At 58.9% G+C, this 22607-nt stretch overlaps 1 protein-coding gene across 2 annotated transcripts in view; it reads left to right on the forward strand.

Moving 5' to 3' along the window:
- Positions 1-22607, forward strand: part of MST1R (macrophage stimulating 1 receptor) — a 46962-nt gene that overhangs the window by 18962 nt on the left and 5393 nt on the right. Inside the window, exons 3-16 of one of the 2 annotated variants that reach the window (XM_073352616.1) lie at positions 2340-2528; positions 3076-3201; positions 3553-3723; positions 9593-9771; positions 10660-10837; positions 11509-11654; positions 12499-12654; positions 13932-14025; positions 14709-14936; positions 15600-15746; positions 16993-17149; positions 17597-17689; positions 18147-18365; positions 21394-21474. In XM_073352616.1, coding sequence (XP_073208717.1) covers positions 2340-2528; positions 3076-3201; positions 3553-3723; positions 9593-9771; positions 10660-10837; positions 11509-11654; positions 12499-12654; positions 13932-14025; positions 14709-14936; positions 15600-15746; positions 16993-17149; positions 17597-17689; positions 18147-18365; positions 21394-21474 — 2164 coding nt within the window. The remainder of the gene's footprint in view (positions 1-2339; positions 2529-3075; positions 3202-3552; positions 3724-9592; positions 9772-10659; positions 10838-11508; positions 11655-12498; positions 12655-13931; positions 14026-14708; positions 14937-15599; positions 15747-16992; positions 17150-17596; positions 17690-18146; positions 18366-21393; positions 21475-22607) is intronic. The other variant, XM_073352617.1, reaches the window with a different exon arrangement.

Here is a 22607-nt window from a genome sequence, read left to right on the forward strand (position 1 = left end):
CCATGGCTGGAGTGAATCCAGCTCTCCGAGAGGTGGTAACTAGGTAAAGGGAGAATTCTGTTGGCCTAGTTGTGTCTGCACTGGGGGTTAGGCCAGCAAAACTACAGTGCTTGGGGTGACGTTTTCCCAGCCAAGTGCCGTTGCTGGGACAATCGGATTTTTAAGAGTAGCCCTGCCTGAGGCTGTGTACCGAGCTCTGATCTCAGCTGGATTCCTTGCCCTTCCCCGGTTTCATCTCCTGGGAGTTCTGCCCTGGAGGGAATGGGAACCCACCACGTTTCCTGGGAGTGTGACGGAAAATCCTCCCTCCACAGACACAGAGGCTGCTGTGGCCTTTCGGTCCAGCTTCGTCTCCTTCCTTCCACTATTGTGCATTGCAGGGTCAGGCCAAGCCCTTTGCCTCAAGCCCCTGCTTCGGGAGTGGGAGGACACTGAGTCTGAGCTCTTGCCAGATGTCTCGTCCATTTCCCAAAAGCGCCTGGCATGAGCTCACGCTCTGCTTACAGTCGGTTGCCCTCCTCTTCTGTAGCAGCTGCCTGGAGCTGTGCGAGTCCCAAAGGCAGGGAAATTGGGCTGCCTGCTCCCGCCGGGTCGAGTGCTAATGCGCATGGAGGAAGGGGTGGGTGTTATGACTCCAGGGCAAGACAGCTGAGTCACGCAAGCGAGAGGCAAACAGGCCTAAAGTTAGGAGCTGTCCGAGGACTCTACAGCGGGATAGCAAATGGTACACAGCCAACGCGAGGCAGGACAGAAGCACTGCGTCCTCATCTCCGGGACCTCTGGCTGTAACCAGAGGGGGCTTTGCTTCCTATGACCCCGGTCCTGAATGTCCCGTCACAGGCTTAATGTGCCACCCTGCTCCGATTGTAATCTTCACCGGTGTGTTCTGACCTACCTGCTGAGGTAGTGCTGGAGCCAGCGGTCCCTCCTGCCCCTGGGATGACTAGCTAGCAGGGCCCTAGCAGTAGTGGCCTCACCCCCAGGGATGGCCTGCATCAGATCCCATGGAGCCTCCCTGTGGGGCCATCCGTGCCAGGCCCATGGATGTGGCTCTGGGCCAGGCGATGGAGACGGGTTTCCGAGGGCGCTGCTATGTGACCCAGAACGTTGAGGACATTTGTCCTACTCCTCCCTGTCCGTCCTACGCCCTGATCATCAGCTTCCTTTGGGAGCCCTTGGTGCTGGCAGCTCAGGTTCGGTTCGCTGGCTGCAGGGCCCAGGGCAGGAGGTCTCCATCCAGCAGTGTGTGTGTCACAAGTTTCCCGGGCTGGGAAACTCTGGGATCAAGGCAGGGAGTTTGCCTGTTATCCCAAGAGAGACTTCCCTGCAGGGGAAACGGCTCTAAAATTGCCCAGGAGCCGCCGCCACAACGTTCATCCAAATGCCCAGCAGCTGCTGCTTCCCCTGCAGCTGCCAGCAGTATCTGTTCCCTTGCAGGATCTCTTGTCCTCAGCTTAACAGCTGGACCTGTGGCCAGGTCTCCCTAGCTGCTGGTGATCCCCAGCTGGCCCAGGCTTCTGCAGAAATGGAGGCTGGAGATCAGGGGAATCCCCTGCTCTTCGCCCAGCCAGTGCCAAGTCCAAAGGCTACCCACACCCGCAGGTGCCAAGTTCTGTGTAGCTCCATGGGGGATGTTCTGGGCCAATCAGTTACTTAGTTCATTTTGTATTTGTCGATTGTATCAACTTCAGCTCCTGGGCAATGCACCCCGTAGTGGAAGGTGGGATGTATAGGGGTGAGGATGGAGGTTAGGGGGGGGTGTATGGATGGGTGCTGTGGAGTTGGGGGATGTATAGATGGGTACTGGAGGACTGGGTGGTGCAGGGGGTGCACGGGAGTGTATGGAGGGGTTGAGTGGTACTGGGGAGTTGGGGGTATATGGGTGGTACTAGGATGTTGGGGGATTGGTGTGTATGGGTGGGTGCTGGGGGGCTGGGTGGTACTGGGGTTCAGGGGGTGTATGGGTGGGTGCTGGGGGGTTGGGGGTGTATAGATGGTACTGGGGGGCTGGGTGGTACCTGGGGGTTGGGGTGTATGGGTGGGAATCTGGAGCTGACTACTGGTGGTGGTGGGAGGAAGCCGGGCAGGGGGTAGCTGGAAGAGGCTGGGGCCAGCAGTGGGTTCCCTGTCCGCTTTGTCCCCTTTCCCCCCAGCTGCTCCCTCCTCATGGGTGGCTGGCAGAGGGAGCAGCGAGTGGCAGGACGGGGGCAGCGGCCCCAGATGCAGTGGGAGCACTGGCAGGTCCATGTGTGACACCGGGCAGCCGTGGGGGGAGGAAGACGGGGGGGCGGGGGGGCGGGGGAGGTGCTGCAGGGAGCTAATACTGTGTGATGTCCCAGGTGAACCTCTCGTCTCCGGTGGTGGATACCAGTTGCTGGAACAAGCCCACCCTGGTCACCACGGCCCCCTACAAGGTGGATCTGTTCAATGGGCACATGGTCGGAGTTCTGCTCACCTCCATCTTCGTGGAGGCCCAGGGCAATGTGACGGTCGCCCACCTGGGCACGGCGGAGGGGCGCATCATGCAGGTAGACTTGGCTCCGCAGCTGTGCCGTCTCCATTCCCAGGGGGGCTGCAATGCCAGCCCCTCCAGCAGGGGGCGACGTGCCCTGGGTTGCTCCAACGGTTTCCAAAGCCCACACAGGGCGTCCATCCTGTGGAACTGACATGGGCCGGATGAAATGGGGTGAATCGTGCCTGGACTTGGGGCTCTGTGGCTGACTGCCAGTTACAATGACCCGTGAGGCTGACTGGACTGTGCCCAATCCAAAGCACCTCCATTCCTTGCCCTGGTGCTATTGCTGCCACTACTGTAGCCTATCCGTGCCACTGGCTGGGCCTGGAGGAGGCAGCTGCCTCCATCCAGCCGTGTGGTCAGGCCACTGGCTGGGCCTGGGCAGCACTGGAGGACTGTGCGGACACCGTAGACCCCCACTTCCCTGGGATTGCAGAGGGCCGGGGCACGGTCCCCACCAAGGGCAGTGCTGCTCTCCTCCTGCGGGGGTCGGCTGGGCCATGCCCCCGGCTTTCCCTGGAGTTGCTAGCTCTCTGAATGCGGTCACTGTCCCCCCTCAGGTGGTGCTTCAGCGATCCAGCTCCTACACTGTCACCTTGGCTAATTTCTCCCTGGGCAAGGAGCTGCCGGTGCTGCGGGAGGTTGGTCGGCTGGAGGACTCTCTGTTCTTCGCCACTGGAAACAAGGTGAGACAGGCGAGTGTTTACCCCAACCTCGCTGGCTGGGGTCTCCCCCTTTGCCTGGGTCGGGAAGCCACTCTCTGCCCTGGCCCCAAATGGGGTCGGAGCCCTGGGCCACCAGCTGGTCTGTCTTGGGGAGATGTGCTGGGTGGGCCACAGGGTTCATTGCTGCCCCTCACCTGTGGCTGGGAGGCAGCAATGGCTGTGCCCAAGGGCATGCCAACTGCAGGAAGGCTGTGTCCTGCCCTCCTGGTGCTGAGGGGTGTGTGGGGTCCCCGTTCGCGGGTGCTTTGCGGCTGCCCCGAGATCTCCGCGAGCCTCAGCCCTGTGCACTGATGTTCTCCCTTTCTCCTGAAGGTGTCTCAAGTTTCCCTCACTGGCCCGGGCTGCCGCCACTTTCTGACATGCCAGCGCTGCCTGCGGGCGGAGCGCCTCATGCAGTGCGGCTGGTGCGGGGGCACGTGCACTCGGCAGAAGGACTGCGCGGCACTATGGACCGAGAAGAGCTGCCCTCCTGTCCTCACTGATGTAGGCCCTTGAACATCCCCTGCTCTGTCCTTCCTGTTCCTCCTTGGACGCTGTGCTGGCTCCTGCCCTGCCTGGGGCCCTCGCTTTGCACTTCGTTTTTTCCGGTGCAGCTTGATACGTCCCCGTGCTACATGCAGCCCCTAGGGCCCCGGACCCAAAACCCACCTGCTGCCGACCCTGCCTTGGAGGGAGTGGTATCTCCTGGCTGCTGCGCTGATCCAGCCTTTCCTTTGTGCTCACCCCCGATCCACTTTCCTAGCTCTGCAGTAACCTGGGCATTTCCCTCCCCCCAGAGGGGCTGGCAGGGGACAAGCTGCTCTTGGCTGGGACTGGCTTTGTGCCAGGCTGGGGGGAGAGGGCAGGGTTTGTCGCCTATCAGAGGAAAATGGGCATTGCCAGACTGGGTCAGAGTGGAGATCCGTCCAGCCCAGCCTCCCAGGGGCCAGCACTGAGGTTTCAGACGTGTCAGCCCTCCACAGGCAGGTCTCCTCTTGGTCTCTAATAAGTTGGTTTAAGCTCTGAGGCAGAAGGTTCAATATCCTGCCAGATTTGTTATTAATTATGACAGCTCTGGCTATTCTCGTTGTCCGTGCCCACATCCAATCCCTTTTTGCATTGTGTCGAGTTCCTGGCCTCTGCAGCTTCTGGTGGCAGTGAGTTCCACAGTCTGCCCACATGTGGTGTGTAGAAGTATTGCCTTTTATTGGTTTGAATGTCCCATTTTTTAATGTCATTGTTTGTCCTCTGCCCTTGTGCTATGAGACAGGGAGAACAGATGCCCCCGTCCTCCCTTCCCTAGATCAGGCGATATTTTATTGCCATTTCTCATGTGCCCTCTCATTCGGGTCTAAGGTAACTGACCTATGTCACAGACTCTCAGGACGTGTGCTCTTTCTCAGCTCCATACAGTCCCTGGAAGGAACCGCCTTCAGTGCAACAGCCCTTCTCAGGGGTCTGCTCTCTCTCGGGGGGTAAGCCATAGGCCCCCCGGAACCGCACCTCTCTGACCGCACCTCTCTGAGTAGGCAAGAGGGGGCCTACTCTTGCCATGGGCCCCCTCAGGGAGTCCACTTGCTCTGGACCCCCAGAGGGAATGATGCAACCTGATCTCTAGACTGGAGTGACTCTCAGCCAGCGAAAAACAGGAGGGTTTATTGAGCATCTGAACACAGCACAGGAAACTCTCTAGGCCCTCAGGCCTAGCAACCCTCAGCACCGTACATCTAGGTCTCTCCTGCATCCAGGTGGGCTCTGGTTGCTCTCTCTCCCCAGTCCAGAAGCCCCCTCCTTCCAGCCGATCATCCTATATCATCTCTCACAACAGCTGCTCCCCTGTCCTTTGTCTTCCCTCCCAGGTAAACAGGTGCCTGGGGCTCCTATCTTCCATCCTTTGTTGCCCACTGGCCTAAACTGCTGGGTCAGGTCACCGGGGTCCTCTCTCCTCAGCCCTTTGTCCTCCCACTGCCCAGAACCGGCTGACTGCCAAGCTGGGCTTGGCTTCCTGGTCACCAGGTCACTGGTCGCTAGGGTCCCCCATCTCCAGGCAGTTTTCCGGGGTCCCCACTGCTAGGCGAGGCCACACGTGGTCCTCTGCAACAACAAACTTCCTCTCCCACCACCTCCCTCCTGCAGAGACTCAGACAGGGCAGAGGAGCTGGTAAGCACGCTCAGAAGCAGCTGCTAATACGTCAGAATTGTTTTTCCAATCGCCATAGCCTTGTTAGTTCAGCTTCCCCTCAAACCTTGCCAAAGGCCAGCTCCCCAGCAAGGGCTGGTTACACCGAGGGCTCAGTATTGCTGCAGAATGTGAGGATAAGGGCTCCATTGTGCTTGGCACTGTACACACCCAGGGTAACATATAGCTGTCCTGATCAGCTCACAGTCAAAACAGAGCAGAGAGACGCAGGGAGGGAAAGGCCTCAAACTCACCAGCAGAGTGACCCATGGGATGGCAGCAAGTGGTTTAAAAACATCTCTCTGTTAACATGGGGAAATGCCTCCTTTCCCCCTCATCTGAGCCCCTGGATGGCTGGTCATAGAATATCAGGGTTGGAAGGGACCTCAGGAGGTCATCTAGTCCAACCCCCTGCTCAAAGCAGGACCAATCCCCAATTTAATCATCCCAGCCAGGGCTTTGTCAAGCCTGACCTTAAAAACTTCTAAGGAAGGAGATTCCACCACCTCCCTAGGTAACCCATTCCAGTGTTTCACCACCCTCCTAGGGAAAAAGTTTTTCCTAATATGCAACCTAAACCTCCCCCACTGCAACTTGAGACCATTACTCCTTGTTCTGTCATCTGCTATCACTGACAACAGTCTAGATCCATCCCCTTTGGAATCCCCTTTCAGGTAGTTGAAAGCAGCTATCAAATCCCCCCTCATTCTTCTCTTCTGCAGACTAAACAACCCCAGTTCCCTCAGCCTCTCCTCATAAGTCATGTGTTCCAGTCCCCTAATCATTTTTGTTGCCCTCCGCTGGACCTTTTCCAATTTTTCCACATCCTTGTTGTAGTGTGGGGCCCAAAACTGGACACAGTACTCCAGATGAGACCTCACCAATGTTGAATAGAGGGGAACAATCACGTCCCTTGATCTGCTGGCAATGCCCCTACTTCTACATCCCAAAATGCCTTTGGCCTTCTTGGCAACAAGGGCACACTGTTGACTCATATCCAGCTTCTCGTCCACTGTAATCCCTAGGTCCTTTTCTGCATAAGTGCTGCCTAGCCATTCGATCCCTAGTCTGTAGCAGTGCATGGGATTCTTCCGTCCTAAGTGCAGGACTCTGCACTTGTCCTTGTTGAATCTCATCAGATTTCTTTTGGCCCAATCCTCTAATTCGTCTAGGTCCCTCTGTATCCTATCCCTACCCTCCAGAGTTTCTACCGCTCCTCCCAGTTTAGTGTCATCTGCAAACTTGCTGAGGGTGCAATCCACACCATCCTTCAGATCATTTATGAAGATATTGAACAAAACCGGCCCCAGGACCGACCCTTGGGGCACTCCACTTGATACCGGCTGCCATCTAGACATGGCGCCATTGATCACTACCCGTTGAGCCCGACAATCTAGCCAACTTCCTATCCACCTTATAGTCCATTCATCCAGCCCATACTTCTTTAACTTACTGGCGAGAATAATGTGGGAGACCATGTCAAAAGCTTTGCTAAAATCAAGGAACAACTCGTCCACTGCTTTCCCCTCATCCACAGAGCCAGTTATCTCGTCATAGAAGGCAATTAGATTAGTCAGGCATGACTTTCCCTTGGTGAATCCATGCTGACTGTTCCTGATCACTTTCCTCTCCTCTAAGTGCTTCAGAATTGATTCCTTGAGGACCTGCTCCATGATTTTTCCAGGGACTGAGGTGAGGCTGACTGGCCTTTAGTTCCCTGGATCCTCCTTCTTCCCTTTTCTAAAGATGGGCACTACATTAGCCTTTTTTCAGTCATCTGGGATGTCCCTGGATCGCCATGAGTTTTCAAAGATAATGGCCAATGGCTCTGCAATCACATCCGCCATCTCCTTTAGCACTCTTGGATGCAGCGCATCCGGCCCCATGGACTTGTGCTCGTCCAGCTTTTCTAAATAGTCCCGAACCACTTCTTTCTCCACAGAGGGCTGGTCACCTCCTCCCCATGCCCAGTGCAGTAGTCTGGGAGCTGACCTTGTTCGTGAAGACAGAGGCAAAAAAAGCATGGAGTACATTAGCTTTTTCCACATCCTCTGTCACTAGATGCCTCCCTCATTCAGTAAGGGGCCCACACTTTCCTTGACTGACTTCTTGTTGCTAACATACCTGAATAAACCCTTCTTGTTACTCTTAACATCTCTTGCTAGCTGAAATTCCAGGTGTGATTTGGCCTTCCTGATTTCACCCCTGCATGTCTGAGCAATATTTTTACACTCTTCTCTGGTCATTTGTCCAATCTTCCACTTCTTGTAAGCTTCTTTTTTGTGCTTAAGATCAGCAAGGATTTCACTGTTAAGCCAAGCTGGTCGCCTGCCATATTTACTATTCTTTCTACACATCGGGATGATTTGTCCCTGTAACCTCAATAAGGATTCTTTAAAATACAGCCAGCTCTCCTGGACTCCTTTCTCCCTCATGTCATTCTCCCAGGGGATCCTGCGTGTCAGTTCCCTGAGGGAGTCAAAGTCTGCTTTTCTGAAGTCCAGGGTCCATATTCTGCTGCTCTCCTTTCTTCCCTGTGTCAGGATCCTGAACTCGACCATCTCATGGTCACTGCCTCCCAGATTCCCATCCACTTTTGCTTCCCCTACTAATTCTTCCCTGTTTGTGAGCAGCCAGTCAAGAAGAGCTCTGCCCCTAGTTGGTTCCTCCAGCACTTGCACCAGGAAATTGTCCCCTACACTTTCCAAAAACTTCCTGGATTGTCTGTGCACCGCTGTATTGCTCTCCCAGCAGATATCAGGGAGATTGAAGTCTCCCATAGGAACCAGAGCCTGCGATCTAGTAACTTCCGTTAGCTGCCGGAAGAAAGCCTCGTCCACCTCATCCCCCTGGTCTGGTGGTCTATAGCAGACTTCCACCACGACATCACCCTTGTTGCTCACTCTTCTAAACTTCTAAGCTTAATCCAGAGACTCTCAGGTTTTTCTGCAGTTTCATACCGGAGCTCTGAGCAGCCATACTGCTCTCTTACGTACGATGCAACTCCCCCCTCTCCCCCCCCTTCTCTGCCCTGCCTGTCCTTCCTGAACAGTTTATATCCATCCATGACAGTACTCCAGTCATGTGAGTTATCCCACCAAGCCTCGGTTATTCCAATCACATCATAATTGCTTGACTGTGCCAGGACTTCCAGTTCTCCCTGCTTGTTTCCCAGGCTTCTTGCATTTGTGTATAGGCACTTGAGATAACTCGCTGATCGTCCCTCTTTCTCCGTATGAGGCAGGAGCCCTCCCCTCTTGCACGCTTCTGCTCGTGCTTCCTCCCGGTATCCCACTTCCCCACTTACCTCAGGGCTTTGGTCTCCTTCCCCCAGTGAACCTAGTTTAAAGCCCTCCTCACTTGGCCGGAATCCGTGCAGCACTCGCAGACATCTCCTCCTCATGCCCAGCTGCTAAGTTGCATTAGAAGAAGTTATAAACCTCAGTACTGGAAGAGGTTGTTTTCCCAGCATTGCCCTTCCAGAGGACTGCTGCCTGCTGGGGAGCTACCATGGGCCCCCTCAGGGCGTCCTGCTGGGTGGGGAGCTGACATGAGTTTCCTTGGGGTGTCCAGCTGGGCAGAGAGCTGTCATGGGTCCCCTTGGGTTGTGCTGCCGGTCGGGGAGCAGTCACGGGCCCCCTCAGGGCGGCCTGCGGGACAGGGAGCTGTTAGAGGCCCCCTAGGGACAGCCCACTGCATGGGGGCCATCACAAGTCCCCTCGGTGCTGGGGAGCTCTTCAGCTTGCGCTGTTGCAGCTTCTGCCTGGGGCTCTGGAGGCTGCTGGTTTGGTCCCGGGGGTGTGAGCCACGCTGGGTCCATCACGTCAGCACTGGCTGCAGTGGCCGCAGAGACGTCACTTGGGTTTGGACAAGGGGGAGGGTGGGCACGGCAGCCAGTGCCATCCACTGCTGCCCCCCGCCCCCACGAAGGAGTCATGCCCTGTCAGTGCTCTGGGGTCCCCTCAGCCTGCCATTGGATGTGCCTCCTGCCATGGCCCAGGGCTCACCAAGAGGCTTTGTCACAGGGCCAGCCTCTGGCCTGCACCCTCCCTTCCCCACCTGGGCTGCCCACCTGCTGCCCATGGGCTGGGTGGGAGAGCCCTGTGCTGCTGTTGGGGATCCAAGGGCGAAGAGCCGGGATGTCGGGGGGACTGGGGTGGGCTGGGGATGTGACACTGTCTTGTTTCCCCTCAGTTCTACCCCCGAAGTGCCCCCTTGCATGGCCGCACCCGGGTGACACTCTGCGGGATGGGCTTCCAGTCGCGCCCGCACTTCGCCACCGCCGTTGGGTCCCCCGTGGCCAGCAGCACCTACTGGGTGACGGTGGGGCAGAGGACCTGCACTGTGCTGCCTGAGAAGAGCCTGGACAGGAGGTAGGGGGCGGCGGAGGGGCTCTGGGTCTGCTGTTGGGGCTGCCACTGACCTGGGGATAGAGGTGTCTCCTGCTGGTTTGCCTGGGGATGGGGCCTTCCTTCCTGGCCAGCTGCAGCTCAGAACATGGGTGGGGAGGGGGAAGAGGCACCTTCCCTATTCAGCATACGGGGTGCTTGGGGCACACACCCCCTACCTCCCCCAGTTTAGGTAGCAGGGGGAAGGCAGAATGGGGTGGTTCTTGGGTCAGCTGCCTCTCCCCCTTGCCCGCCACCCCCGGTGGACCTCTCTCTGTAGTATGACCCAGCCCCTGCTCTGTCTGCATTTGAGCCACAACATCTCCCCAGGTGAGGCCCCTCCATGTACTGGTGCCAGAAGCTGGCAGCTTTCTTGAGTGGAAATGGGCTGGCAGTGCAGGCTGGGCTCAGCTCCTCCAGGCACGCAGCCACTGGCCTTTCCCTACGGCCCGAGTCACCAGTGCTGCCACCCCAGCGAGTTCTGCCCCATGTCATGCAGCCACTGCCCCAAGCAACTGGGCCTTTTAGCAGGGGGCTGGAGTATTATGGGCAGGAGGGGCTGTGGGTTGGGAATGAGGGGCACCAGCTGGTTTGCCATCAGACCTAGAGCACGGGCAGCTGGTGGCACCCACTGGGGTTTGTACGAGAGGTGTTCACCGATTGCCAGGGTGGTTTTGGTGACAGAGTCCAGTGACTTTCCCTCTCGGAGCCGCGGCTCCCCAGCTGATGCCCCTGCTCTGCGGGTGGGGATAGAAGACGAGAGGTGTGCGGAAGGAGAAGCAGAGGCACCTGGGCCCTGCTGTTGTCCTCTCTGGCTGGGGTGGGGGGTTGAGCCTGCCCCCGTGTCTCAGTGCTTCCTGCTGTGTCCCGCAGGCCCCCCGTGCTGCCCCGCACCAAGGCCGCTGTGGACGTGCTGGTATGTGAGCTGGAGCTGAACAGCACCCAGGCGGTGGCGGTGCCCGTCACGGTTCAGCTCACCATCGAGGAGCAGACGAGGGACCCGCCCTTCTATGTCAGTGGCTCCTCATCCCTCAGTGGCTTCGTCTTCGTGGTATGTCCTTTCCCCTGCCCGCCACCCAGCTGCAGGGACAGCCCCAGAGGAGAGCTGGCCTCAGCAGCCGGAACCAGGGGTCAGCAATGGAGCCTGCCTGGGAAAGCTGCCCGTCAGTGCCAGCTGGGACCCTGGGGACGGCAGCCCCCAGAGCAGGGTTGGCAGAGTGCCCCGCCTGCTCTCCAGCCAGCGGCTCATTCTTATCATGTGTCGGGCCCGGCTCCTCTGTAAGCAGGGCCAGGTACCCAGCTGGGACCTTCTCCCCCCCCCCCCCCCCCAGTGTACACAGCGCACCCCTGGGCACTGGGGGGGGCATCAGTGGTGCCAGGCATTGCAGCATCTCATCACCACCGCTCCCTCTCTGGAGGCCAGGCTGAGCCTGCGGCCAGCTTCCTCCCTGATGGAGCTCCTATGGCAGCCGCTGGACAGCCCCAGCATGTGCAATGGAGACAGCTCCACTGCGGCAGCCATGGGCTGCCCTGCCCTGGCATCCCGTTTTGTGTCAGAGGGGCAGGACCCTCCCCAGGAGCTCGCCCTCTCCCTGGGCTGTGCTTTGTGTCTGGCAGGGAGGTGTCTGGCTGGCGGGCTGCATGCTGGAGAGGTTCTCCTCTGGGGATGCCCTGCCCCCCACTTCCCTTGGTAAAGACCCCGTGCCCTCTGTGGCTCCACAGGTGCCGAACATCACTGCCATCCACCCTGCATATGGCCCGCTGGCCGGCGGGACCCAGCTCTCCATCCGGGGCCGAAACCTGACCGTGGGCAGCAGCTGGAGAGTGACGCTCGCTGGGGTGGAGTGCCCCGTGGCGGGGCAGCAGAGGTACAGCAAGCATGGAGCTCTCAGTGCTGCATTGGCTTGGGGGGCTGGGCTTGGGCCATTGGCTCTAGGTCAGCGGAGCTAAAGCCTTTGTGTTCGACAGCCAGACGGTGGGTGGCCCAGCTGGGAAGGGTTAGGTCAGAATGGCCTGGGGGCTACTTTGCCTGAATTGGACTCAGCTGGTGTTGCTCTGGTTGGCATGGGTCAGCATGGCCAGGTGTGGCTGAACGGGCTGGGTTGGCATGGCCGAATGTGGCCAGGCCGGTGCGGCCAGGTCGGCATGTCCGGGTGTGGCTGGGTTGGTGTGGCTGCGTCGGCATGGCTGGATGCAGCTGGATCGGTGTGGCTGGGTCATTGTCACCGGGTGTGGCTGGGTCGCTCTGGCTGGGCCAGCGTGTCTGGGAGTGGCTGGGTGTGGCGTGGCCGGGTCAGCGTGGCTGAGCAGCTGGGTTAGTGTGGCCGGGTGCTGCCAGTTCCGTATGGGTGTGTGTGCTCCATGGAGGTCATGTTTATACATAAACACCCATGTGGGGTCCTTTGGATGGTGTCTGGTGCCACGGACCCTCTGCAGTGTGTTAGAGCACACATCTGTCTGCAGTGCCCGGGGTCCATCTGGGGGGCAGAGCTCTCGCGGGGGAGCTCCTGCCCAGGACTGCCAAGGCCTGTTGGGGCACGGATGGGGCCGGGCCCGCTTCCAGCCACGGGATGGCCAGTGTGGGGGTGTTGGCTGTGCTGGTCCAGGCGGGTCACTGCAGGGAGTGGGGTTGGGCCAGGGTGGGTTGTGGGGCAGCCTGCAGCCCAGCCAGGGGTCTGTTTGTCTCCATGTTGTGCTGTCCTCTGTCCCCAGCCCCACCGAGATCCGCTGCATCAGCCCTGCAGCCAGCAACCTGCACTCTGTCCCCGTGGACGTGTGGATAGATGGGCAGCAGTTCCCTGCCCCGGAGCCATTCCAGTACCGCCCAGACCCCGTCCTCCATTACATCTCCCCCACCTGCGCCTACGAGTGAGTCCCCTGACCCCCCTGCCCTTCCCTGGTCACAGTTCCCCATTCCATCCCTCCAGTCACAGCTACTCCAACCCCCTGGTCACAGCCCCCCTCCTCCTCTCCCTCCAACCCCCCTTCTCCCGATCACAGCCACTCCAACCCCACAGGTCACATCATCCCCACTCCAACCATTCCCAATCACAGCCCCACTCCAACCCCTCCAGATCACAGCCCCTCTGATCACAGCCCTTCACCTCGAACCCCCCAGGTCACAGTCCCCCGTAACGATGCGATCTCTGGCGGGACACAACTGAGTATCAGTTCAGGACAAATTGCTTAGAGCAGGGCAGTTATAGCCCAAAGCTGGAGTTCTTTACTATTAAGGCATGCCAAACCAGCCAAACAGAGAGGACTTCTGTCACCCAGAAGCATAGCACAAGTTTGAAATACAGACAGTATAGAGTCAATACTTATAACTTTAAATACAAAAATGATACATGCATACAGATAGCATAATCATAACCAGCAAATCATAACCTTTTCATAGACACCTCACTCAACAAACTTGTACAATATTTGCTGCAAATATATAACAGTGGTTGCAACAATGATCTATATGGTCACAGTTCATGTCAATAACGTCACCCTCCCCCGCCAACTCTTCTCTCCAACCTCCCCGGATCACAGCCTCCCTCCCCCACCCCCAGCTTGCATGGCCTCCTCCCTGCAGGGAACGGTGAAGAGCCTAGCACTCTGTGCCCAGCAGCCTGGCCCATTTCACCAGGCTGGGGGCCCCCTTCTGAGAGCCAAGCCATCTCCCCTCCAGGCTGGGGATGGGGCAGCCTCAGCCTCCTCCTGCAAGCCCATGACATGTGGGAGTTCACAGCATGGGGGGTTAGGAACAGGGGGCACAGCTCCCCTTGTGGGCTCCAGAGGCTCCAGGCAGCGTGTCTAGCCAGTGTACCCCAGTTGGGATTCCCCCGGCCCCTGGGTCCCCAGCGCATCCCGTATGGGGTTCCCCTGGCCTATGGGTGCCCAGCACATCCCGTACGGGGTTCCCCCAGCCCCATGATCCCCAGCATGCCCAACACTGGAGGTTGGCTCGGACCCGGGGTCCCCAGCGCATCCTGTCCAGGGCTCTGCTGGCCCCGGGGTCCCCAACGTGCCCTAGCCAGGGACTCCCCCTAGCTGGTAGGCCCCCAGTGTGCCTTGGCTGGGTCTCCCCCGGCCCCAGGGTCCCAGGCTCAGGGCTGTGCTTCACGCTCCATGTGGCAGTGACCTATGACCTTCTGTAGGGGTTCGACCCTCACCATCCACGGCACCAGCCTGGACTCCGTGTATTACCCCAGAATCCAGTTTGTGGATGCCAGCGTGGCGACGGAGGCCAAGGTGAGTGTGAGGGGTGGGGCAGGGCCGGCATCGTGGGCCAGGGCCGGCTGAGGCTGGGGAATCACAGTCAGGGAGCTGGGCATGATGTGCTGAAGGGGGAGAGAAAAACGGACTTGAAATGCTGGTCGGGCCTGGTGCAGGCAGACGCTGTAGGAGATTCCACCCAGTCTGCCAGTGCCCCCCAGTCCCACCCCACAAGCCCTGCTAGCTCAGCCCTGGGCTCCTCCCCAGCTCTGCTGGTGCCCCTCAATCCTGACCCGCAGCCCCTGCTAGCCCAGCCCTGGGCTTTGCTCAGTGCCGGCCCGCAGGCCCTGCTGTCCCACTCTTGGGCCCAGGCTGTGCCAGTGACAGGGGTTGTGCATTCACCAGGAGGTGACTGAGAGCTCACACACTCATGTCACTGGTGGCTCTGGTCTCCAGTTGTCCAAGTGGGCGCGTTAACTTGGTGCGGCAGCCCCGGGCTCCCTGCAGACGTAGTGAGCATGTAGCGGGGTTGAGGGGATGGCGAGAAGCCTGGGCTGGATCCGTAGCGTGCAGCCAGCAGAGCGAAGGGCGGCGCGGGCCTGGGCCTGACGTGGTGCCTGGGAGCCAGGTCCGGGCCATGTCCGAGGAGCACCGGGTCCCCTCCCCACTGTGAGCTCTGCTCCCGGGCATGCTCCTTCCAACACGCCCTGTCCCCTCAGGTGTGCATGGGGCCACGCTCCCCCGAGCAGCTGGTGTGCCAGAGCCCAGCCTACCCCTTCGCTAACAGGGTGGAGAGCGCCCAGGGCAACCTGACTGTGCTGCTGGACGGCTCCCCCGGACGCAGGGCCTTCCGCGTGCATTACTACCCTCCGCCCCAGATCCTGCCCTTCGAGCACGATGACGACACTTACCACCTCAAGTCTGGTGACCACGAGATTGAGATCCATGTACGGAGGGGGCTGGGAGAGGCGGGGAACCCAGGCAGGGGTGGGACTGAGGGAGCCAGGCCAGCCCTGCATTGGTGGGCTGGGGGCCAGAACAATGCCAGAGAGAACTGGGGGCAGAGAGATGAGGGCCCAGGGCATGGGATGATGGCTGGTGGGGATGGGATAGGGGAGGGCCCAGGTCATGGAGGGATGGCCAGTGCAGGAGGGCCTGGGGCCGGGCAATGGCTGGTGCGGGAGGGCCTGGGGCCATGGCCAGTGGACTGAGGACCTGCAGGGGGACGAATGCCTGGCCCTGAAGGACAGGGACACTGGTTAGGGCGAGAGCCCAGGAATGGTAGCCCAGGGGAGAGGCTTGGCAGCTGGAACTGAGGTTGGGATGGTGGGATGCCCTCGGGAGGGGTGGGCCTGGGGGTTTCTGGGAAAGGCGGGGGGGCTCAGGCGGTGTGGTTCCCGGAGGAGGCAGGTCAGCTCAGGCCAGGAAGGCAACCTGGGGGCTGGGGGGCGGCTCAGGTGGCGGGAGGGGTTCCAGGGAGAGGCTGGGGAGTTCCCAGGGGAGGTGGGGCAGCTCAGGCCAGGGGGATCCTGGCGGAGGTGGGGCGGTTCAGGATGGGGAGTTCTCTAGCTAGGGTCGGGGGATCCCTGTGACGGTGGCTGTGTGCGCAGCAAATCGGGCTGGACGTGTTGGTGGGCTGCATGAGAATCACTGTGACGGTGGCGGGCCGGGACTGCCATCCCAGTGTGCTGAAGAACGAGGTGACCTGCCGGATCCCCAGGAACCTGAGCCTCCCCCTGGATGGAGCCCCTGTGCAGGTAGAGCCAAGCTTGGGGGAGGGCAGCGCCCGCCCTAAGCTGGGCTCCCAGTGGCTTTGCCTCCCTTCCCCCTGCTGGTGCAAAGCCCAGGGAGATCTGGCCTGGCTCTCGGCTATGGCAGCACTGCCTAGACTGGCCCTCTGCCCTGTGGCCTCTGGCCTGCAGCCTGCCACCCCCCCTCTCTGCCCTTCTCCTTTGGACAGTGCTCAGGGCTGAACATGCCCTGAGTGCAGCTGCCTGGGAAGGCTTCCCCGGTCTCTGGAGGGCACCAGGTCTGTGGAGACCGGCTGCCCCTCTGCCAGCCAGCTGCTGGGCTTCACTCCTGGTTCTGCTGCCTGGCACGCAGTGAGGAGGGCACGGGAAGCAGCGTCCAGCCCAGCATGCAGCTACAGGCTGTGCCAGCTGCTTGTTGTCTGCCCTGGGTGCAAAGGGGTGGCCGGGGGGTCCCCGCTGGAGCCGTTATTCCTGCCAGCTGAGCCCATGTGGTGACCCTGTCAGTCTCTTTCCCCTGGCATCTCTGCGCCATGGCATGTGCTGGGGTGGCATCTCTGATGCCCATGTCCTGCCCTACCTGCCCCACCCAGTGCTCACTGCTAAGATGAGTAAGTGCCAGGCTTTGCAGGGGTGCTGCTGGGCAGGGCTGAGAGGGGGCAGAGCGCAGGGGCTGGGGTACCTGACATGCATGCTCGGAGCAGCCCTGTAACAGAGGGGTGTAGCTCCCTGGGCCCAGGGATGGGAAATGTCCCCTGGTCCATCAGGCGACGGTGCCTGCCCTGCCAGGGGAGCGTGGGTCGGGGCTGGTCATGTGCCACATGCGCTGCCTGCTCCGGGGCCCTCTGTTCTCCCACCAGCCCTGGGCGCTGCATCCCTTGGTACCCAGGAGACCTGTGTGGAGAGGAGCTCCCTTCATGCCAGCCCCAGCCCTCTGGAGAACCTGGGCAGAAGCGCCAGTGCTTCAGGGAGGCAGAGTGGCATGGTGCATAGAGTACTGGGCTGGGACTCAGGAGACCTGGACAAGTCATGGCCATGCCCCGTGCCTCGGTTTCCCCATCTGCAAAACAGGGCTAATGGCACTGACCTTGGCAGAGCACACTGAGATTGCTGGGTGAAAGTACTAGATAAGAGCTGGGGTGGTGGTCAGCGCAGGGGGTATGGGCAAGTCCCCCCAATCCTGCAGATGGCTTAGAGATCCATTCTCTGCCTGCTGGCTGCCGGGACACTGACTGCCTGCCCTCTTCTTCCCCAGATCTGTGTGAATGGTGCCTGTCAGGACCTGGGCTGGGTGGTGGCCACCATCTCCCCGGACCCCCTGACTGGCATCCTCTTGGGCACCATCACCACCTTCATGTTCGGCTGCCTCCTGGCATTCCTGGTGCTGAAATGCAGACGCAGGAGGAAGATGGGTAATTCCCCTCCCTCACACAGGGCATCGCACCCCTGAGCCTGCCATGGCCCCATTCCCACAGGCACTGACCGTTGTGTCACACGCCCTCTGCTCTGGCAACGTCCACTCCTGTTCTGGGCCCCCAGCTGGGTGGCATATGCCTTTCCTGGGTGAATGGGACTGTGCCCCACGACCATGGAGGAGGTGTCTTCTGGCATTATGGGCAATGTGCCCATCACCCTGCTATCTAGGCACCAAGAAACTACCCCCCGCCCCACATTGTTACTGATTCTGTGCCAGTCCTTAGGGTGCTGGCACCGAGTGGGCCTGGGCCTCCCGTATTCTCAGTGGGGCAGGGGTCTGAGTGATGCCGGTGGGATAGCTGGTGCCCAGCAGAAGTGGGCCAGGCCATGAGGTCAGCGTTGGCTCTTGAGGCTCTGAACGGCTTTCTTTTCCATGTCTGCAGGGACCGAGAATTTGGAGATGCTGGTGAATCCCAATGGGAATACCCCCAGATTCGCCCTGCTACCCTCCTCCATGGACTACCGGGATGTGCAAGGTAAAGAAATGGCGTGCCGGGGGGCACTGCTCACTGTGCCTGCAGCCTGTGGGGCCAGGGTTGAGTCACCGTCTTTGCAGCAGACCCCCTCAACCCCGGCCGGTTGAGGGCCCAGCTAAGGGCAGCCCTGCCCGTGTTAGAGCTGCCCCAGCACATCAGTCTGCTCCCTTCTGTTCCTCCCCAGTGGGCGGGTCTTGGCCGTGGCTATGTGCAGCTCCTGCCCGCTGGCCCTTGCCGGCCGTGGGACCCCCGCCCATAAGCTCCCAGCTCTGCAATGCCTGGGGGCCCGCGCGGGGCTGGTGGGCATTGATTGGAAGACCCTGGGGATTTTCCGAGGGGCAGTTCATCCCTCTCCCCCAGAGGGGAGCAGGTGGCAGGGTACGCAGGCTGATCTGGCAGAGAAGAAGGGTTTTGCCAGGGTCTCACTGTGACTTTCCTCTCTCTGTCTGGTTCCTAGCGGTGCTTCCCCCAGCCGCCACTCCCAGCAGTGGCTTTGCCAGCAGGCGCTTCCGAGATGCCTCCTACACGGGCAGTAGTGACGGCTCTGCCATGCCACTCGTGAGGATGCCATCCTGCTGCATCGAAAACCTCCGTCCCGAGCTGCTGGAGGAGGTGAAGGATGTCCTGATCCCAGAGGAGCGGCTGCTAACACACCGGGACCGGGTCATTGGCAAAGGTGAGTGTTGGGCTGGGCTGGGCCCACCTGGCACCCGAAGCGTGGTACAGTGAGCTCTGTAATATGCAAGGTCTTGGAAAAAGTTTTGAAGGAGAAAGTAGTTAAGGACATTGAAGTCAATGGTAAATGGGACAAAATACAACATGGTTTTACAAAAGGTAGATCATGCCAAACCAAACTGATCTCCTTCTTTGAGAAAGTAACAGATTTTTTAGACAAAGGAAACACAGTGGATCTAATTTACCTAGATTTCAGTAAGGCATTTGATACCGTGCCACCTGGGGAATTATTAGTTAAATTGGAAAAGATGGTGATCAATATGAACATTGAAAGGTGGATAAGGAATTGGTTAAAGGGGAGACTACAACGGGTCCTACTGAAAGGTGAACTGTCAGGCTGGAGGGAGGTTACCAGTGGAGTTCGTCAAGGATTGGTTTGGGGACCAATCTTATTTAATCTTTTTATTATTGACCTTGGCACAAAAAGTGGGAGTGTGCTAATAAAGTTTGCGGATGATACAAAGCTGGGAGGTATTGCCAATTTAGAGAAGGACCAAGATATCATACAGGAGGATCTGGATGACCTTGTAAACTGGAGTAATAGTAATAGGATGAAATTTAATAGTGAGAAGTGTAAGGTCATGCATTTAGGGATTAATAACAAGAATTTTAGTTATAAGCTGGGGACGCATCAATTAGAAGTAATGGTGGAGGAGAAGGACCTTGGTTGATCATAGGATGACTATGAGCCGGCAATGTGATATGGCTGTGAAAAAAGCTAATGCGGTCTTGGGATGCATCAGGAGAGTTATTTCCAGTAGGGATAAGGAGGTTTTAGTACCGTTATACAAGGCACTGGTGAGACCTCATCTGGAATACTGTGTGCAGTTTTGGTCTCCCATGTTTAAAAAGGATGAATTCAAACTGGAACAGGTACAGAGAAGGTCTACTAGGATGATCTGAGGAATGGAAAACTTGTCTTATGAAAGGAGACTCAAGGAGCTTGGGCTTGTTTAGCCTAACTAAAAGAAGGTTGAGGGGAGATATGATTGCTCTCTATAAATATATCAGAGGGATAAATACCGGAGAGGGAGAGGAATTGTTTAAGCTCAGTACCAATGTGGACACAAGAACAAATGGATATAAACTGGCCACCAGGAAGTTTAGATTTGAAATTAGACGAAGGTTTCTAACCAGGAGTGAAGTTTTGGAATAGCCTTCCAAGAGAAGCAGTGGGAGCAAAAGATCTATCTGGCTTCAAGATTAAACTCGATAAGTTTATGGAGGAGATGGTATGATGGGATAACATGATTTTGGTAACTAATTGATCTTTAAATATTCATGGTAAATAGGCCTAATGGCCTGTGATGGGATGTTAGATGGGGTGGGATCTGAGTTACCCAGGAAAGAATTTTCTGTAGTATCTGGCTGGTGAATCTTGCCCCTGTGCTCAGGGTTTAGCTGGTCACCATATTTGGGGTCGGGAAGGAGTTTTTCTCCAGGGCAGATTGGAAGAGGCCCTGGAGGTTTTTCGCCTTCCTCTGTAGCATCGGGCACAGGTCACTTGCTGGAGGATTCTCTGCTCCTTGAAGTCTTTAAACCACGATTTGAGGACTTCAATAGCTCAGACATAGGTGAGGTTTTTCAGGAGTGGGTGGGTGAGATTCGGTGGCCTGCGTTGTGCAGGAGGTCAGACTAGATGATCATAATGGTCCCTTCCAACCTTAGTATCTATGAATCTATGAATTGCGTCTGTGTCGGGCCTGCGTGGCACCCGCAGCCTGGCACAGTGAGTGCCAAGCCGTAGCTGAGTCGGGCTGGACCTGTGTGGCATGCACTGACTGGCACAAGGAGTGCTGAGCCATAGCTGGGTTGGGCTGGGCCCATGTAGCACATGCAGCCTGGCACAGTGAGTGCTGGGCTGGGCCCGCGTGGCACATGCAGACCGGCACAGTGAGTGCTGAGCCTTAGCTGGGTTGGGTTGGGCCTGCATGGCACCAGCAGCATGGCACAGTGAGCGCTGAGCCATAGATGGCTCTGGCTGGGCCTGTGTGGCACGTATAGCCTGGCACAGTGAGCACTGAGCCATAGCTGGGTTGGACTGGGCCTGCCTGGCATTCCCTCTGTGTCAAGGTCCCACCCCAGAGAAGCTCAGTACTAACGAGAGCCCCCATGTGATGCTGATCCAGCACAGATGGCATTCATCCATGGCATGGCATGCGGGGTTGGGCACGGGTGGGGAGTCCATACCTGCCGCAGCCTCGCTGCCTGGCCCCTGCTGCTCCCCTGGTCGGAGGGGCCGGTTCCTGCCCAGGGTTCGGGCTGAGCAGCACTGCAGTTTGGCAGCATCAAGCTCAGCCCATTCCCCTTAGTGTCAGGTGCATGCCTGTGGCTGTTGCCCAGCTAGGTCGCCTCTCTGAACCTGATGAGGTTCCCGGCCCAGCGCAGAATAGCCCTGCAGGGGAGCCTGTCGGGCCGGCCTGGAGGCCCCACAATAGGTCAGGCTGTATCTGGTGCCTGTCTGGGCCCTGCAGTGCCAAAATGGCCCGTCCACTTGGCCATATCTAGCGAACATCTAGGCCCTGCGACACCAACATGACCCCGTCCCCTTAGCCGTACCTGGTGCCCGTCCGGGCCCTGTGGCGCCAACATGGGCCCATCCCATTGGCTGTATTTGGTACCCATCTGGGCACTGTGGCACCAATACGACTCCGTCCCCTTGGCTGTATCTGGTGTCAGTCTGGGCCTTGCAGCACCAACATGGCCATGTCCCCTTGACTGTATCCAGTATCTATGGGTGCCTCTCAGCAGTAACGCGGTCCCAGCCCCCCTGCTGTATCTGGTGCCCATCCGGGCCCTGCAGCATTGACTCTCCTGCAGCCCCTCTGCCATCTTCCAGCCCATCTCCTTGGACTCTAGGTGTTTGCCCTGCCTGCAGCATGTCGGCTGGGGTCTGGAGCAAAGGGAAGCTCGGGGCATTCCTTGCTGCATGGCGGCTCTGTTCAGGGTGCCTGTGTTTTCCCGGCCAGGGCATTTCGGGAGCGTGTACCATGGCATGTACAGAGATCTGGCAGAGAGGGAGATCCACTGTGCTGTGAAATCCCTGAACCGTGAGTGCCCTTCCCTCTGGCTCCTGGCCTGCTCTCCTGCGGGGGTTGCTTCTGCCATGCTCTAGGGGGTCCCTAATCCCCATCCCCTTTAGGGTGCCTCTGAGCCCTGCCTGCTTCCTGCGCTGGCCCTTCACTCGTGCCAGGCTGTTGGCCAAGGAGCAGGAGGTGAATGGAACGGGCACCCCACCTATCTGGGCTATGCCTGACTCTTGGGTGTCTTCAGGCCTTCGTCCTGTGCAGCTGCCAGTGCCAGGGGCCAGGAAGCGTGTGTGTGCCCAGCCCCTGCTGTGCCTGGCTCGTGGCTGGATGTGGTGTCTCATGGAGTGGGCATAACCAGTGGTGAGCTGGAGCCGGTTTGCACCGCTTCGCTGGAACCGGTTGTTAAATTTAGAAGCCCTTTTAGAACTGGTTGTCCCACGGCGGACAACCAGTTCTAAAAGGGCTCCTAAATTTAACAACTGGCCAAAAGTGGCGCCTTAGGCGCCGACACTGTGGGTGCTCCGGGGCTGGAGCACCCACAGGGAAAATTTGGAGGGTGCTACTGGCAGCTCCCTGCCCCACCCCGCACCAGGCCCCAGCTCACCTCCGCTCCGCTTCCGCCCCTGAGTTACGCTCTGCCCCGCTCTGCTTCTCCGCCCCCCCCCACTTCTCACCAATCAGCTGTTTGCGCGGGAAGCCTGGGAGGGCCGAGAAGCAGGCGGCAGCTTTGCCCTCAGGCCCAGGGTGGCGGAGGTGAGCTGGGATGGGGGGGGGCACAAGGAGGGCCACCCGTGCAGCAGCAGGTAACCTGGGGGGAGGGCGGGGGAGGCGCAGGGGAACCGCTCCCCGCCCCAGCTCGCCTCCGCCTCCCTGGGCCTGAGTGCGAAGCCACCGCCTGCTTCTCAGGCCACCCAGGCTTCCCGTATGAACAGCTGATTCGTGGGAAGCCGGGGGTGGGGGTGGGCGGAGAAGCAGAGCAGGGCGGCACATTCAGGGGCGGAGGCGGAGCGGAGGTGAGCTGGGGCCAGGCACGGGGCGGGGAGCTGCCAGTGGGTGCTCTGCACCCACCAAATTTTCCCCGTGGGTGCTCCAGCCCTGGAGCACCCAGGGAGTCGGTGCCTAAGGCGCCACTTTTGATGTGATCATTGGGGGGA

The sequence above is a fragment of the Lepidochelys kempii genome, chromosome 7 (genome assembly GCF_965140265.1).
Source record: "Lepidochelys kempii isolate rLepKem1 chromosome 7, rLepKem1.hap2, whole genome shotgun sequence".
Classification (NCBI taxonomy): domain Eukaryota; kingdom Metazoa; phylum Chordata; order Testudines; family Cheloniidae; genus Lepidochelys; species Lepidochelys kempii.